Genomic DNA, 19,108 nt, shown 5'->3' with positions numbered 1-19,108 from the left:
CGAGCAATGAGAGCTCACCCCGTCGCGGGGATTCGAACCACCGACCTTCTGATCGGCAAGCCCTAGGCTCTGTGGTTTAACCCACAGCACCACCCGCATCCCTTTTAGTCCTCATCTTAAGACTGCATAAAACAAAACCATACTTCCCCTGCCCACTCCCCTAATATTCTTATGATGGTCCCTTTTCCAGTCTTCAGAGTAACTAGTAATATCTCATAAGAAACTTCAATCCTAGTCACACCTATGCAAACAAAAAATAATCAGAGCAGTGAAAAGATCTCCTAAAATTTAAATAGATCCTATTTATCAGATCTTCAAGAACTGTACCCCCGTCTTTATAAAGATCACTGCTGTGACTATTTTGGAACAGAAATAGTATATTATCATGGCATTTATCTTTTCAGAGAATATGAAAAACAGTATGTTTCTTTCTCAATTAAGACTGTTGCTATTTGTCATGTCCACTGTACTATTTTACATTAAGCTCTAAAATATGCACCTTACAATGGAACTACTTTGCATGGCTGCTCTGCTTATTCAGCCCTCCTCCTTTACTACGGTATTATCAAACCTTCTACTTCAAGCACTTACCTGGCTGTGTGGCCCTAGAGGTCTATAAGCAGTATTTCCAGACTTCTTCATTACAAACATCCCATTCTGCTCATCGCTCATATGAGGCAGAGTGGGTTGCTGACGCTGCTGCATGTATGCCAACATTGGAGACTTGTTCTGTCCAGATACTGTAACTCCTTGACCGCATTCTTTGTAATGTGAAAGAGGTTTCGTATTCCCATAGTCTAGCACAGAGTTTTGACTAGATACAGAGTTCTGGTTTAAGCTGTTTGGCTGATGGCTTAACATATTTCCACCATGATAATTAACTCCAGCCCTCGGAGAACTCTTGTTTGGCATACTAGACATCATGAGTTTCTGGTTATTGAAGTCCTGTTGGTAAACTGAAGGGCTAGTGGGATTTTCCATAGTGTATGAAACAGTTAATGGACTGTGTGAAGGTCCAGACTGCTGCCAGCTAGGAATCTGGTTGGGTTGATGGACTTGCTGTTGGTTCTGCAACAGCTGATCTCTCTTCTGCTTAGCAGCTATCTGTTGAAGCTGTTTAGCAGATGACATCTCTTTGGCACCCCCTGAACTTTGACCAGATAACATTGAACTAGGAAGAGGCCTCTGAACATTCTGAGACTGGCTTGATGGCTGCATCATGGACTGGTTGGAATTTTGAGTTACTGACTGACTGGAAGGCTGAATCATAGTTTGAGAATTACTAACTGATGGAGAAGTAGCACTAACAGAAGAGGTACCAATGAACGTTGTGCCAGCAGAAGTAGATCTGACTTGTGGGGATCCCATCTGCTCTTGTTCAAAGTCTGCTGGGGAAAATTCAGTCTTGATAATGATGTCCTGTGGTAATGGAGTTTGTGCAGCTGAATTTGAAGCATCGACATCCTTCTTTTCCTCAAAGTCTTCTGTAAATAGATCTTTCATATCCTCATCAGGCACGGATCTGTTAAGTTCATCAATGAGCTCCTTCCACTCTTGCTCATTAAGGTTAAGATCAGACATCAAATTATTCTGAGATATTGAACTTCCTGGTCCCGTAATCATACAAGGAAGGTCATCTGGTTCTTGTTTAAGCTCCTTGTTAATAACCATAGCAAAGGGGTCATCAGCATCACTGTTGCCATTCAGCTGAAGGTTAGAGTCTGGCAGACACTTTTTGTTGATGCCATCTAGACCCATGGAATGTTTTCCATTAAGCTGTAAGGTGTCTCCACCAGAAGATTTGCTGTCAAGCTGGTGGAGAGGTGATGCAGGAGGGATTCCATTAGAGGAGCCACTCAATCCAACAAGACCATCATCATGACGCAATTTCTTGGGAACAGAAAACATGTCCCCATAGCCATTCTGCTGGTCGCCATTCTGCGGTGAAACGGAACTACTATCGAGTTTCCTTTTGACTGTTTCATGAAGCTGCTGAAAGAGAGACAGTTCTAAATTAGTTTTATGCCTCACACCGTGTGCCATTTTGGTTTTTTAAGTCTAGCAATCATTATTTTAGCTACCATGCATCACAGTTGAAAAATCACAGGGGAATAAAATCCCCTTTTCTTTAACTATTTAAAACCATGCGATTTAAAAACCTGTTTGCTTTGGAGTTACTAAAATGCAACAAGACTTGCATCTTGTTGGATATCTTTCCCCCACATCCCCCTCAACAATGCTTTGTTTGCCTGGGCTCAGCCTCCAACACCATTATGAAGTATAACCTGGGAACTCAGTGAAAAGTCTGAGAGCATCTGAAGTTACAGAAATGCTGAAGCAGCTTTAGACCTGATCAATCCCTTGGATGGGAGAGCACTGGAAGCCCCATATAATTAAATAAAATAATTATACATAAATGTTTTTAGAACTTACGAACAATGTACCTGTTAACTCTAAAGGGCTAATGCTGCAAAAGAGCACTGTACATGCAACTCCTACAGGGCTGGCCTGCATTGCAACACAAGGCAGCCATGCAACAGCTGTCCAACAATTTGCGTCTCTCTTTGCCCTTCTACTCAAACAATTACTCACGCTTTTACAGTAGAATATACAGTTGTAATAGCACTTCACCAGCACAGCAGGTCATGGCAGCACAAAGCTCACCATGGAGCAAACAAGCCATAGGTAATACAGTTTGACCCAAAAAAAGTTGACTGAGGATAATTGCTACTCACCAGTCTAGTAGCAAGCTGCATTATGCTCCTCAGAAAATTCGCCACTCAATCAACCTATGTTTTTATGACTAATAGGCAAGCATTTACAAATCTACACTTTAACTTCCAACTTTAAAAAGGAAGAGAAATGATTCAGAGTAGATAATATTCCTCTTCAGAATTTTATTATAATAAGTGTGTGGGGGGGGTATTACAAATTTGCAGAGCAGACTAGTGTTCCAAGAAATATAAAAATCTTAACAGAAGCACTTACAGCTCTGTCCACCTCAAAAGACTGGGCTCAGAACTTCTGAGGCAAACATACCGTGTTTCTCCTAAAACAAGACATGCCTATAAAATAAGCCATGGCACGATTTCCATGCGTTGAAAAAATATAAGACATACCCCGAAAATAAGCCGTAGTGCTACTTGGTGAAGAGGACAAAAGTGGCATTTGCGGTGGAGAGGAGAGGAAGGCACGAAGAAGAAAAGAGGAGCGATTAAAGACGCCTCGTGAATGACCTCCGTGTGCGTCTCTTTTTCTCCCCCTGTGCGCGTCTCTTTCTCTCCCCCGTGCGTCTCTGTCTCTCTCTCTCTCTCTCTCTCTCTCTCTCTCTCTCTCTCTCTCTCACACACACACACACACACACACACACACAGAGCCCACCTCTCGCTTCCCCCCACCTTTTCCCCCTTCCATTCTACCGGTATGTGCCCAGCCATGAGTTGCCTGTTGATTTCCTCTTGATGGCCGAGACAGAGAGCGAGGCAGGCAAACTGCAGCTACGGTAGGAAAGTAGCAAGCTCTCGCAGACACGTGGGTGGTTTTTTTAAAACTGACATCCCCTCCCTTCTCGTTTTGCCGAGAGACCCAGACAACTTGCATTCCTAGGCTTCAAAGGTTATGCATATGAAAGAGGAGATTAAGGAGATAGATAAAGACAACTTCCTATTATCACCTTGCCTTTGTCCTGAAAGGTAGAAACCTTATGGTCTGGGCATCAAAGGAAAGTACTTAACAGCTATTTGATAAAGCCAATTGTGATCTCAGGCAGCATCTGGCTAATCAGTCCTGAGAGAGAGAAACGTGATTTCTGTTGTACAGCATCTGTAAAATTCATATAAAAAATCATTTCCCTGTTATGATCCAGCCCCCGAATAAGACATACCTTGAAAATAAGCCATAGTGTGTTTTTTTGAAGAAAAATAAATATAAGACGTGTCTTATTTTAGGAGAAACACGGTACTTGGTACACTCTAACCATTAAAACATTGCTGATGAAGAATTGGCGAAACAGGGCCTTGTCCTGGGATTTTTTCACTGGAATTTATTTTTATTTGCCTCATTATCATACTGGAATTGATTCCTATTTGAATTCATCTTATCATTACATAAATAAAACCTTTTGAAGACTTACTTGAAATCCATCTTCCTCCTTTAACATTCAACCCTTCCTCCTGAGGTAAGGTGTAATTTTATACCAGTTTATTTCAGGTAGCCCCAAACCAGAGAGGATTGTATTTATTGCAAAACATTATATAACAGCAATGGAAGGTTGCACTCAAATCTCATCAACTGACCAATGAAATTGGCTTAATCAGCAGGAAATTGAATTCCATACTCCCTAGGTCTCGACCCCCATTTTACCCCCTTGTGGACATTTTAGCCTCTCCAGCATGTAACAAATAATCCGTAGAACTTCACTGGAAATTATTGTCTGCATGTTTTGGAATTGCTGCACCATTAAATCTATTTAGAAAAAGTAGCAAAACCAATTTAACTTTGTTTCCAAAACTAGAATTCTCATTCAAACTTCTTCATTCAGGAACATATGTGCATAATGTGGGTACTTTTTTTATAAAAAAACTACTATTTAATGGAATGAGTAGCAAAACAAGATGTGGTACAGTTCTGGATGACACAATGTATACCTCTATTTAATAATTGCTTTAAGGACGTTCTAAAATTCTCTATAAGAGGCCTAGTTATATGGCACAACAGGGAATGCAGAGAAATTCTGTGGAATTTGGCAAGCGTATCTAGCTGTGTTCTTTAACTGATTATTAAACTCTTATCCAATTTTCACCTATATGCTATGTCAGTCCTCCCCTACCCCTTTTCCTTTTGTTATTGTTTTATTCCTCCAGTGGATCAAATATTTTCCCCATTTAAAGTCAACTACCTTCAGTTGGAGAGAACTTTTGGGTTCAAGAGCAGAATACAACCATATGAAATAAGAACTAAGGAGATACTGAACTTCCTGCATTTTCAATTATCATATTATTTGCATTTTGGTGACCCTCCTGTCCATCAATAAAGTATTACTACCTTTAATTTTCCAAACCCATGCAACAGTATTTTCAGTGAAATGCATATAAGAACGTGTAACTCTGCATTACTTTCAGTTGCTGTTAGATTTTCAGAGGCAGACCACATTGCTGACCTACTCCACACAATTTGCAAAATCAACTTTTGCTATGTATTTTCATTTCCTTAGTCATATCTGACTATAAACTAACTGGTCTATGTTCCTATATCACAAGATGATAAATCTACTAGTGAAGATTGTCTTCCCATAGCAATTGCATTCAACGATCCATGCTCTGTTCATGAGCTATGATGCAATTTCTTATTTTGTGGTGCCCCCTAGATGTAACTAAAGGAAACTGCAAATTGTTTAGCCCTTCAAGTCCACAATGTCTTATTTGTTCTCTGGTACTATCCTCAAACTACAATATTAATAAATACAGTGGTACCTCGAGTTACAAATGTTTCAGGTTACAAACTCCGCTAACCTGGAAGAGTTACCTCAAGCTGAGAACTTTGCCCAGGATGAGAATGGAAATCGTGTGCCGGTAGCACAGTGGCAGCAAGAGGCCCCATTAGCAAAAGCACACTTCTAGTTAAGAATAGTTTCAGGTTAAGAACGGACCTCCGGAACAAATTAAGTTCGTAACTAGAGGTACCACTGTACTCTCTTCTCCCATGAATCAGTTGTAAAAAAAGATTTTCTACCAATTTTTAAGGTAATTGAATCTTACCTACTACAATGCCTACCTTGGCATAAGAACAAGAGATGTGACATCTAATATATTAACAGACTGTTTCTGCTATAAGCTTTTGTGGACTACTACCCACTACACACACAGAAACAAAGAAAAAAACAATGAGGCTAAGTGGCCATAAATTCAGTCTGTAGCAGGACTGTTGTTTTCTCTGCAGCAAGCTAACATGGCTACTCCTCTGGAAGATGTTATGTCTATAGAGTCCGAGTTGCATTCAACACTGTGCAAGGAGATTTCCACCTGCACAATGAGATTTCCCCCTCTTCTCACTGTGTGCTCCAAAATCTGATCTGGAGGGTGCATGGGGGGCTGGAAGGAGAGGAGGGAAGTTCCACTGTGGTCTGCTGGGTGAGCAGAACAGCAGAATTGGATACAATCTACATACTGCTAAAGAGCTTTAGCATACAAAATACTGTAGAAAAATGCTGTACAGTACTGTATACATATTAGAAGAGAAAATGAAAACCTGTGCCTATCCTAAGTAAACCTGCCCTAAGAAGATAAAAACTATTTTAAAAAATAGCCTGTGTGTTAAGTGGTAGGGGGAAAGTTCTATTGTCAGAGTCCTCTAAAAAAGAAGCAAAGTCTGTCAATATGTATTTTCTAACTCTGCGTTGTAAAGAGCCTTCATTTTTTTGTTATCATACAAAACTGCAGTGAGTCACTGAAATATTGGAGATTTGTACTGATATGCGTTCTTTGTGAGCAGCCTGCACTAATTTGAAATGCAACCGTTGATCTAAAGGGACATGTTATACAAAATCATTTTTCTACTTGAATATCACTTTAGTGCAATAAATACTGCACTTTAACATTGGGACAAATGCATATTATCTGCTTTGCTAGGTACAAAAAGCTTACAAAGATTCTTACTGCATGTGCCCATATGTAGAATAAAGAGATACATGTGCCCTTGTCACAACTTACACTTTAGTTTTCCAACTTGATACTGCCATCTGGATGTGAAAACCATCTTGTGTTAAGTGGCTTTGAGGAAGCATCTTAGGTCAAACTTTTCTGGGACAAGTGACTTCTTAACTTTGATTTTCAAGCCAGTTCACATGGCGCATTTTCCACCTTATTGTAACAAACAATTGTATATTCACTCTAGTTCTAGTGGCTGCTTTTGTGAGCTGGGATTTTTGTGCCACTTTACTAACTTTTTAGACCTTCACAACTTGTCACCTGCCAGGTGCTCATCAATCCCACTGTATTGCAGTCCCAGTCAGACAGCCAAAAACAAGAACTTGAGGCTCCTGACACACTGCCAAACATGTCCATATTTAGGTTTGTGGGTTGTATAAGCCTGATTTAAACATCATATTACTGTAGTAATGAAAGAAACTGTACATGTCCAAGTTTTCCCTTCACTATAACTCCTGAAACGAAATCTATTTCAAATTATACAGGTACAAGTATAGAGTGAACTCACCTGCAATAATCTCACTTAAGAATGAGCTACTGTATAATCCTATATAATAAAGTGCAAGTGTCTCTGCGTCCAAATTCCCTGTGTCCCTGTGTCCGCGCTACTGCGCATGTACCCCACGGGCACAGGGATTGGATGCAGAGACTGCACGCACACACGTGCGCGCTCTCCCCACCCCCACCTACCGTTTCCCTGCGGCCGCCAACCGCTGCTCCCAGCCGGACTGAGTGTTGGCGGCGGCGGCGGGGGGGAGAGTGCGCGCGTGTGCGTCCAGCAAGGACAGGTCCCGGGGTTTGGAGAAGCGCTGCGCAAGCGCTTCTCCGAACCCCGGGATGTCTCCTTCCTGTCGGCAGCTGGGGGAGAGGAAGGAAGGAGGAGAAAGGGCTGCTTTCTCCTCCTTCGTTCCTGTCCCCCTGCCACCGACAACAAGGACAGGTCCCGGAGTTCGGAGAAGCGCTGCGCAAGCGCTTCTCCGAACCCCGGGATGTTCTAGCGCCCGTTTACTCAACGGGCTGAATTACACTAGTAATAAATAAAGCTTATACCGGTACACTAGTAGCAAACTCATTCTCTAGGGCTGGTCTGTATGTAGCGAAAAAATACCATTCACCCACAAGAGGGTGCTATCAGCTTACTTGAGGGGACCCCCCCAACAAGGCTGACAAAAACACTCTCCAAAAACACACAATAAGGACTGAGCATCCTCAGTGGCTACAAAATACTATAAGCTGGATGCAGGTCAGCAGCAGAAAGGAGAATTCTGGGAAAAGAAATGGCTGCCTGGTACTCTAAATGGGAGCACTCCACACTGTTGTGGTTCTCATTTGTTTTTCAATGTTACAAAACTATATCACTGCAAACTTAACACAGACAAACAAAGAATGCGATAGTGCTTCACTCTTAATTATTCTCAGTTTAACCAGAATACTGTGAACATCACGATAGTGTTCTATGACTTTGCACATGCATGCTTTGTGTTCCATTCTTTAAGAATCATGTATTTGGCAGTCTACAAAAAATGGGCAAAATCTACACTACCATGTACAACTCTCTCAAAAGAGCAGTTTACAACAGCTTGGCAAGTGAGTCAGATAGCAGCCCCACCAAAGTATGTCAAGGCAAGAAAAACCTGTTCTAAGATGAAAATTCAAAGGAGAGCAAACAACTGAAAAATAATTCAATACTAACTGCCAAGATACTACATCATTTTGATCAGTTTAAGGGATGCCAGACAATTGCACTGAATTAAAAATTAATGAAATTATTGTTCTAGCAATATGTGTATATTTAACACCCTGATAAGTCTTTCTTAAAAAAAATTCTGTTCTCTGCTTTCTGAACAGAATAAAAAGGGAAATACTGGACAATTTGTCTGCAGAACAATAAAAATGTATTCATCTGCTAATGACAGTGTTCATAATTCCTTTATTTCCTACAAGAGTCAATTACAATTACTATTATTATTTATTGAATTTATATACCACCCTATACCCAGGGGTCTCAGGGCAGTTCACAATATGAATTATCTCCCCTGATCAAATGTTATTTGATCTACAATAGAGATCAACAGTTTTCTAAAATATTGTAAATATAAAATATTTTAAAATACTTATTTCTATATTCTACATATTTCAGTTAACAGCACTGAAATATAAGCAGATTCAGAACCATGTTAACAATTTGTTCCCAATGCACAAACACACAACGACCTATCTGAAGGAAAAATCAAATTTGAACGAACTTTAATGATAGAGCCTTTATTCCTGAGCTCAACCTATTAGTGAAGTACCATGTATAAGACTAGAAAATAATGTCAAAAATTAGGGAGTGTCTTATACTCTGGACCATCTCCCCCTATTTTCTTAAACCTGAGTCCCCCAAAATAGGGGGTGTCTTGTACATGGGGTCGCCTAATAGACGGAAAAATATGGTAATTCACAGCTACAGTAGAAACTTTTTTTTTCTAAATCAGAACTTCTGTGACTTGTAAATCAAAATGCTAGCCAGTCCACCTCTTTTAAAGTCGAACAGCATTACTAGTTGCTCTGAGTGCTTTATATCTCAGAAAACACCATTACAGTAAGATGAAATGAGACTTGCGAGAAGACAGCATTAAACTGCCAATAGCATACAGACCAGTAAACAACACCCTACCTCAACTTGTTGTGCAACAAGTTATTCAGCTTGTTAGCAGAAACTTCTATGCAAGCACTGAAAGCAATTGTGGGTGTACAGTAATCCCACAGAAAGGTCTGCAGTCATCCCAACTCCATACCTTGCATTACCTCAGGCAGCCAAAGCAGATCTTAGGCATGCCTGGAAGGCAACTATCACAGGCTTACAGACAATGTAACTGTTATCAGTACTGTCCTGTCTCTAATCAATCACAAAATCTCCAAATCAGGGTGGATACAACTGCTCGGGGCAGTGGCACTGCCTGCAAAAATTCTGGGTCCTAAGTACACCTATGTATACCAAACCTGAACTACAGAAGTGAGGAAGGTCAATGACGGACCTCTGATGAGAATAAACCACAGAAGCATGTAGATACACTATTTTGTTGGTAATTGTCTACATGTAAAAGGGAGAACATTAATTTCAGAACACACAACAGGATCATCCACTGTTAGGGAATTTTATAGGGGGGGCACCCAAACGAGGCTTCATTTGGGAATCAAGATTGGCACTAATGCCCTCAAGGGGACCCCATTTGATCCTACAACACCACTCTAGTATCGCACCAACACGAACCCCCTCAAGATCAAGCCCTGAGTAATAAAGGCTCCCTTTCCTACCCCTTCTCTGTTGCCTGAGACTCTATGTAACCATATTTCTTTATGAATGAATACAGTGTATCTTTATTTCTAAATGAAACCCCCTTTTTCTACTCTGGCCAAGGGCTCTCAGGGATGCAGGGAACAGCCATAATCCCTTAAGCAAGAGGTCAGGTAGCCAGGGTGGTGGTGCTCTGCATATCCATAATCCATTCAAGTACCATCTCCTGCCATTCCCAACCCTCCGAAGCCAGAGGCAATACTCACACCTGGACCCATTGTTTTTCCCCACCAGGTACTCAAGGATCCCCTCCCAGATACTTACTGGGACTTGCTTAACAATGTCCTGGGACATCATGCATTGTTACCTTATGCTAATCCTGCTTACCTCCTGTTTACCTGTATGCTAATGCCCCTTGCACCTTCCCCTTTTCTGACGTTTTACCCTGTCACAAGTGATGTATGTATAATGCTTTCGATGTGCATTATGGGATGGTGGTGGGAAGTTTTAAAAGTTCTTGCAGCCCTGTTCATGGTGTTCAGTCTGGCATTGAACCTGCTGCGCAGTAATAAACCTTGCTGTTTGCTCCGGATCATGGCTGGACTCCTTCCTTTTATACTCCGCAACGACCACAGGCCCTTGCCTGATGAGCTGGGTGACTGAGCATTCTCGCACCCAGAATTTTGCCCTAACATCCTCATTGCAGGAGTACTTTAATTAAAGCTTTTAAATGTTTCAGTGCACTAATAAGCAATAAAAAGCAAACAGTGTTCTTGATGACAACATACACCTCTTGTCTGCAAGTGATGCAAAGTTGTCAGTACCAACAATAGTACGAGGAAAGGATATATACTGGCTAAATTTTTAAAAGGTGCTCACAATCTTAATAAACACAGAACATAATTTCCATAGGGTTCAACCCTAATGTGCTCAGTGGAGCTCTGCTGGCACTTGCAGCCACTTGTGTGCCTTGAAAAGCTGTTTCAGAGTGAGGAGGAAGTTTAACCCATACTATATGGTCACATTCTGTATGGTCAAACTGTTCAAAAGCAAGCATAAAGTTGTTATTATCCACCCTTCACCCTAACGTCTCAGGGCGAGTTACAACAATTAAAACAATGTTAAAAACAGTTAGTCAATAGAAGGTCATTAAGAGGTGTATTGAGGCTTTTCGTACCCTTTTGCTTTCCTTTTGGCAAAAGGGTTACATAGATGTCAACACCTGAAAATAATCAGGAGATGTGGTAATTCAAAACCAGAAGGTTTAAGGGAAAGTACTAGAGCAGGGTGGTCCAATGCATGGCCCTCGAAGCCTTTTTTGGTAGCCCTCAACAACATTTGATGCCCCCCAAGCCCTCATGCAGATGTACTGTCCTCCTAGGTAAGCAAGGCACTGAATTCTGGGACTCGCTTACCTAGCTTTGGAAAGGCAGCGTGAGAGCTACAGGGTATATGTGAAATATTGGCATATTCCTGTAGAGTGTACAGGAAATAGATGGTCCTCAGGGTCCCTTCTAACTCTATGGAAGATTCAATTGCTCTGCTTAACACTTATTTTTCTGACAATAAAGGGTGGAACCCAACATTGCTACTAGAGCAGGCATGTCCAAAGTCCATTTTGGGGGGCATAATCCGGCCCCCAGCCTGTTTTATCCAGCCCCTGGTTTTATGGGGATCAAATCCTTAAAAAGCTCAACAACTTCAATCCTCAAACAACAACTTTGGTTGACCCTCGCACACGTTCACTTCATCAAATCTGGCCCTCTTTGAAAAAAGTTTGGGCACCCCTGTACTAGAGCAACAAGGAATCACCTTCTTCTACCCCCTGCAGCTCCACACCTGCACACCCCAAAATGTTTTCTTGCGGTCTCCCAAACCTACAAAGCAGTTTTTTAGAGTGTGTGAGGATTGCAGCGGTAAAAGAGGGAAGTGAGCTCCAGTTGTGTGAGTGGAAATCTGTTCTGTTCACGCACTGACAGCATTGGATACAATTCAAAATATGTATAAAACAGAAAGCTATACAGTTATGTTTTATGTTCTTAGCCATTTTCCTTTCTGAAGTGTGTATTTTAAAATTTACATTTTGAAATGCAACATGAAGTTTAAAGTATCAAGGAATCTACCAATCTCTATTTACAAAGTTTTGAACAACCTTCTGTCTGGGACACATACCATTTAAGACATTGTCTTAAATCACAGGGCCTTCTTACACCTCACTGCCAGAAAAAGATTAAAGTGACCCATCCTTCTGACTATGTCCTAGTTCTGTCCAGCCAAATTCTAAAACAGACAAATGACTAATAGGACAGGCAACTCCTGACTCTACCAGATGCAAAGATCACAACCTAAAATGTCATAGAAAGGGTTACCTGGTTTGTTCCTTTTCTCATTCCCTAGCTTACTAAGGGTATCAGTATCATTTTAGATGCATCTTTCAGATGTGTTGTTAACCATACTGACCTAAATAGCCTGGCAATTCACTTTAACTTTACCAACATACTGTAGTTAATTTTCTTTGTTTTCAATATTTAAAAATCACAGTGAACTCAGGCACAGAAATTCAAGATTAGATATGTCAATCTCTTGTATCAAGAATAAATAGCAATATATTACAAGGAATGTAAGAGGTTTAAATTTTTACTTTCATTTTTCTAGCCAAATATTCAGTGACCAATAAAGAGAATACGGTACTTCTTCCTTCCCACTTAATCTTACCCACTGGAGACTTGCCAATAGCCACTGGTGACAAAACTGAAGCATAGATTAGTAACATTTTATCTACCCTAAAGGAAGATGGCACATAGTTTTTTAAATGTTCATTTTGTAGGAAAAAATAACACGTTTCAGTGTCAGAGGCAGTATATCTATAAATACCAGCTTCTGGGATTCACAAGTAGGGACCGCACTGCTGCACCAAGATCCTGCCTGCAGGCTTCCCATAGGCTTGGACAGTGAAGAGAGGATGTAGGATTTAATGGGCCTTGCTTATGAAAAAGTGCTACAGCTCTATCATTAATGCATTTGTACAAATGCACTTGGGAGATAGCTTAGATGATTATTTTAAAAGAACTAGAGGAGGAACCAAGTCCAGTGCTTTGCTAGAAAATTAATGTATTGTACATTGGGGGGGGGGAAATCACTGGATAATACCCAACCATATTGTTCCTGCTGTAATTAATTTGGTTTTTGTATTTAAATGATAAAATATTACACCTAAAGAAAGGCGCAATGTTGGAAACAATATGCCCTTTGGATACAATCCGATGTATGGTTGCTTATTTTGACTTAGGGACCATCTACAACAGGCATCCCCAAACTGCGGCCCTCCAGATGTTTTGGCCTACAACTCCCATGATCCCTAGGTAACAGGACCAGTGGTCAGGGATGATGGGAATTGTAGTCCAAAACATCTGGAGGGCCGAAGTTTGGGGATGCCTGATCTACAACTAATAACAGAAGCAAGCAACTTTCCCCAAGGCATGTCCTTCTCTTCAAGGCTGCTGAAATGCAACTCAAATTACAATGTTAATTAATAAATTCTAATAATCCATTAGAAATACATAAACATTCAACCCTTACTTAAGATAATGAAAATATGTTTATGTGATGTCTCTGAGTCTTTACCCATCCTTTCACAGACCTATAATATAAAGCACAAGTAAGGGTACGAGGAAAAATTTGAAAACTAAACTCCCAACAAATTTATAGTATTCTACCTCTCCACTGTATCTGGAATTATACTTCACTATTTCAACACAAAAGTTACCATCAGAAAGTACAGTATATCTTCCAATTCCAATAGGAGTCCAAAATTTTGATACTTATTTGGGAGAGGCCACAGCACAGTGATTTGCCTGTCTATAAGTCCCAGGTTTAAATACTGGTGAAATAATCACAGAAGTTAAGACTAAGAAAGGCCTCTACTTCAGACCTTGAAGCACTGGTGCTAGACTGAATAGACAGTTGCAGCTTCATTTTATTTTTTAGTTGTGATCAAAAGCAGCATTCAAAATTTGCCAGGCACCAGGCACATTTGCAACCTGGCTATCGGCCACTTGCAACCAAGTGAAGATGCCCGTGTGCCAGGATGGCACCTGATGTCTCCAGCATCTGGAGTGCATGCCTGGGCATCCTTGGATCTTGACTGTTTTTACACACTAGCAATTCTATCCACTATATTTTATCTGCACAATCAGAATGAATTTCAAGAGCCAGAAAGTTATATTGAAAATTATTACTTTTGAGCTGTCTAACCCCAAAATAGCAACTAGCCATTCTGTTTTGGCAAAGGTAGAAGGTAAAGGGACCCCTTGTATCAAGGGACCCCTGACCGTTAGGTCCAGTCACGGATGACTCTGGGGTTGCGGCGCTCATCTCGCTTTACTGGCCGAGGGAGCTGGCGCACAGCTTCCGGGTCATGTGGCCAGCATGACTAAGCCGCTTCTGGCGAAGCAGAGCAGCACATGGAAACACCTTCCCTATTTATCTACTTGCACTTTGAAGTGCTTTCGAACTGCTAGGAGGACAGGAGCAGGGACCGAGCAACAGGAGCTCACCCTGTTGTGGGGATTCTAACCGCCAACCTTCTGATCGGCAAGCCCTAGGCTCTGTGGTTTAGACCACAGCGCAACCCGCATCTGTTACTTTGCAAAGGTAGCCCTGGTTTAAAGAGCCATTTGGCGCCTAGCTTATATATCTAAGTTTCTAACACTGGATCAACAGCAAGCAAACCTAAACTCAAAGGCATAATCTCAAAGTGAACATGAAACATAGTCACCTACAGCTGTTTGGGACTACCACAGGGTCTAGGACTTGCTGATCAGAAGGTTGGCGGTTCAAATCCCCGTGATGGGGTGAGCTCCAGTTGCTTGGTCCCAGCTCTTGTTAACCTAGCAGTTCGAAAGCACGTCAAAGTGCAAGTAGATAAATAGGTACCGCTCCGGCGGGAAGGTAAATGGTGTTTCCATGTGCTGCTCTGGTTCACCAGAAGCGGCTTAGTCATGTTGACCACATGACCTGGAAGCTGTACGCTGGCTCCCTCGGCCAATAGAGCGAGATGAGCGTCACAACCCCAGGGTCGGTCACAACTTTTACCTTTACCCTTTTACAGGGAAGACAGGTATCATCTTTACATCTTTAAACCCACAGTAGGAAAAGGCATAAGCAATCTTCTTTATTTTCCATAAACTCATACGCATGATGTGATGGATTGAGTCATTGGACCAATATGCTTAGAAAACCAACAAACAGGTTCCACTATATGGAGTAAAATTCTCAATTTCTGTGGATGCAGACATTCCATGCCGGTCTCCAAGTTGGTCCCTAAACCCCCATAAAAAACTTTTCATACTGAAGCTCCCCCTCTGTTACATAGCCAGTATGGCAGGGACTAGGCCAGTTGCTCACACACAGCATAACCTATCAGACAATGTTGCTGTGAAAATAAAAACAGTGTCTCCCATGTGAACCACTCTAAGATCCTCGAAGAAAAAAACAATATATAAACGGGAGAAATACGGTCCTTATTTTTTTTCCTGCCAAACGACTATCTGCACAGGCTTGTTACACTGGGCATGATCAGAGAGCTTCAAGAACATTTCACCAACTTTCCTGCCTGCCTGGATGGATGGATCATTCTAATGCCACAATTCGCTGTAAAACCAAGATATAGCAACGCTAAAGGAAGTAAAGAATCGCATTACCCTTTATTTTGCGCATAACAGAACTGGAAGCCTACCATTTCTTACTTTTCCTACATACTTTTCTAGAGATCCCCGCTTTTTCTTTAATCACTATTTATATATGTTCGCTGCCTTAATAAGCTGGAAGAGACGAGACTATATTTTTAGGATAGATAGAATCAGGAGAGCAAACAATCAAGTTTCTCTTTCATGCACAGCTGGAGCGGCCCGGGGGAGATGGAAACAAACATCCTCTTATCTTGTTCTGAATATGAGGAACTCGAGCTCGGAGGGAGGCCTCAAACCTCTCCAGCCTTATTAAAGCAAAGTTCACGCCAAGCCACGACTCCTTTCTGACCACCGGCCTCAGTGTTCACGGCCCTACAGGTCCTTTTCAAGGGGTGGCGCGGATTCCCCCGGGGAAAGCCCAAACCAACCCAGGGGCCCGCCAGCTGGGACCTTACCGCGATGAGGGCGCTGCTCCGGCCGTGCTGATGCTGCTGCTCACCGCCCGCGGTGTCGGCGTCCAGGCCATTGACTCCAGGCCTGTCGGTAGGAGCGGAGGTAGAGGCAGAGGAGCCCATGGAGCCCGGGGCCGGAGCAGGGGGAGGCGGCTGGGACGGGGCGGCCGGCGGAGCGGCTGCCGGGGGAGGCAGAGGTGGCTGGCGGTGCTTCCCGGCCCGCTTGGCCTTGGCCTGCAAGCAGCGCTGGTGGAGGGCGATGGTCTGCTGGCGCTCCAGCTCCAGCCGCTCCGGGGACACGGCCTGGTAGCGGGACTCGCAGGCGCTGTGGTGCCGCCGGCACAGCTCGATCCGCCGGCGGAGCCGCTCCATCACCGCGCTGTGTCGCGGAACCACGAACTCCGCCATGGGGCAGGGGGGCAGGACCATGAGCCGAGGGCGAGAAAGGCAACACGAGACCAGGCGGCCGCTTCACTCCGCCATGGCTGGCGGCCAGAGACACCGGGCAGCCCTCACAGCCTCGGCTCTCTTCCCCTGTAGTCGTCGTCGTCCTTCTCCTCCTCCTTCGCTGCCGCCACCCTTTAAAGGCCGGGGCCTCCCCGCTTCCTGCCAGGAGCCTGGCGACGCGCCGCCGACTTTCCCTCGCTCCTGCCCCGACCCCAGCTCAGGCCCGGAGCCACCCAAGCCTCCCGTTTTCCATTGTTATCCGCGCCTCTGTCGCCGCCATCTTGAAATTGTTTCACCCCTTTTCCTCCCTCCACTCCCCCGCCGAGCCAGCCCCAGCGAAGAAGGCGGAGGAGTTTCCTATGTGGTGCCTGACGTCACGGCCCCCACACTCATTGCTCACGGGGTTTAACAGACACCAGGGGAAGCCTATCGGAAGCGAGACCGGAAGAGGGGGGGGTGAAAACGCGAGGCAGAGCTCCCTTTCCCCCTCCCCTCCTCCTCTGATCTCCTCTTTCCCCCTCCCCCACGCCACCCCGCCCTTGCCGGAAGTGGGTAAAGGGCGGGGCTTTAGGTGTGATTAAAAGGTGATAGCTGAAACTTTGCTGCTGCTCCGCCAACCAAGGAAGGGAGAGATGGTGACTTAGTGGTAGTCTCCTTGGCCGGAAAAAAGAAGCAACAACTCGTGACTTAATGGAGTATTATACAAAGCTTAAGGCCAAGATTAAAAATGTAGAATTCTCGCCCACAATTCATTTAAAGCAAAATGCCTACCATTTTAGGGTTGAGGCTTTTGATGCATAGTAAAAGCAGCACACAAGCTCTGTAGGCTCTATGCCTCTGTCGATACAGCAGGACACGACAATTTAATCAACTGCCCACCCAAATTATTCTTGAGAACATAAGAATCCTGCTGGATGAGCCCAGTGGGCCCATCAAGTCCAGCACAGCCTATTGGATGGCTGTGTGGGAAACCCACGCGCAAGACTCGAGGATAAGAACACTCCAAACCCCCCTGCACCGCAACTGTCTCATTTCTGCCCCCTGCAGTGAAGAAGGGCATACTTTTGTGCAGCTGTATGGGTCTGATAGGTTTACCGTCTAAAAACTTCATTAATTGGGAAATACGGTGGTTCGACTTCAACACACAAATGAAAACACAGCTACCAGCAGCAAAAACATTTCTTTTGTGTAGGCTCTGGAAATTAGGAAGCTGTAGTCACAGAAGCAAACAAACAAGATCTTCTGACTTCTTTTATGAAGTAGTTTTATCAAGTCATTTTACCATTTAGGCAACACTGCCCCACCTCTGTCTCACACACACCCCGGCTAAAACCAAGGAATGTAAAAGATTGAACTAGACTCACTAGAACAAGGTACCAGACTAGAGCGAGGAAAAAGCAAACTTCGGAGTGAAAACACGTGAATGTTTTAAAGATCTGGTCAGATTTTCAGTTAAGCATTGAAAGCCACCAACTCTGGAACACTACACAAAATAATGGCCTAGAAGTGTTGAGCTTTAATTAAACCTATAAGATAATTGGACAAAATAAAACAACTTACTCCCAGACTAGTCAGTTACCTCGTTTGGGGGAGGGGGGCAACTTCACATTAACATCTCAAATGTCTTTGAAGGTGTGGTGTGATTGCTTTGATGTGACCCAGCAATGAAATCTTACAAATACAAATTAGTTTAGTTACAGTTTTCAGGCAATTTCATCTGTAGCCAGTTCTACAAAGGTTATGGGAGTTTAAAATCCTACCATGTCCACAACTGCTAATGCTAAAACAAATCAATCTTTAAAAACCTATATGAACAAGCCAAGCCACTGTATTTTGATGACCAGGATTGAAAGCAAGGTGCAATTTAGAACTATTCCATTTTTATAATTTAACAGTTCAGTTTTCTTTTTTCAAATAATTTTTATTGGGTTTTACATAAAAAAAAGAAAATAGAAAAATACAAAAAATATAAAGCGGTATCAGATCTTATACCCCAAAATTCTTCACATATAAGTGACAATAATATAAAAAAGAAAGAAAAAAGATTAAAAAAAGAAAGAAAAAGAAACCAAAATTAATAATCATACTTCACAACTTCAAATCTAAACATTTCCGACTTCCTCATTCCCCCTTCTTGAGTTCTAAATAATTCACTAACTCTTGCAGTTTCCAATTCTAAACTCACATTCTTTCTTCCAAATTATTTCTTTTTAACTATTAACCCTTCACACTTCACATTGCTATTTTTTACCTAATATTCACTACCCTTTACCCAAAAATATTCAAACTTAACTATCAAAATCTTTTACCCCCTTATTATTCCCACCCAAAAAAACTAGGCCTACCCCCCTTTCCTTGGAATCGGTATCTCCAGAGATTTCAGCCAGTCCTTAATACATTCTGAATTTTTTAATCAGCCAATACAAATAAATAGAATTCTCCCTCACCCTACACCTGTTCTGTCCCAAACTAAATTTTGCCGAACCCTTTCCCCCCTCTTCTGTATTTCCCACACTTTGTTTGTTTCAGTTTTCT

General features: G+C 42.6%; 1 protein-coding gene across 2 annotated transcripts in view; it reads right to left on the bottom strand.

The window, feature by feature from the left end:
- Positions 1-18,593, bottom strand: part of MAML1 (mastermind like transcriptional coactivator 1) — a 28,231-nt gene extending 9,638 nt beyond the window's left edge. The window contains exons 1-2 of one of the 2 annotated variants that reach the window (XM_035105632.3): positions 16,130-18,593; positions 592-1,992 (exon numbers count right to left, since the gene is read on the bottom strand). In XM_035105632.3, the coding sequence (XP_034961523.1) occupies positions 592-1,992; positions 16,130-16,555 (1,827 nt within the window). In that variant the 5' untranslated portion in view covers positions 16,556-18,593. The remainder of the gene's footprint in view (positions 1-591; positions 1,993-16,129) is intronic. The other variant, XM_035105633.3, reaches the window with a different exon arrangement.
- Between the last annotated feature and the right edge of the window lie 515 nt (positions 18,594-19,108).

The sequence above is a fragment of the Zootoca vivipara genome, chromosome 2 (genome assembly GCF_965207765.1).
Source record: "Zootoca vivipara chromosome 2, rZooViv2.hap1.1, whole genome shotgun sequence".
In the NCBI taxonomy this organism is placed as follows: domain Eukaryota; kingdom Metazoa; phylum Chordata; class Lepidosauria; order Squamata; family Lacertidae; genus Zootoca; species Zootoca vivipara.
This window is presented reverse-complemented; position numbering and strand designations above follow the sequence as displayed.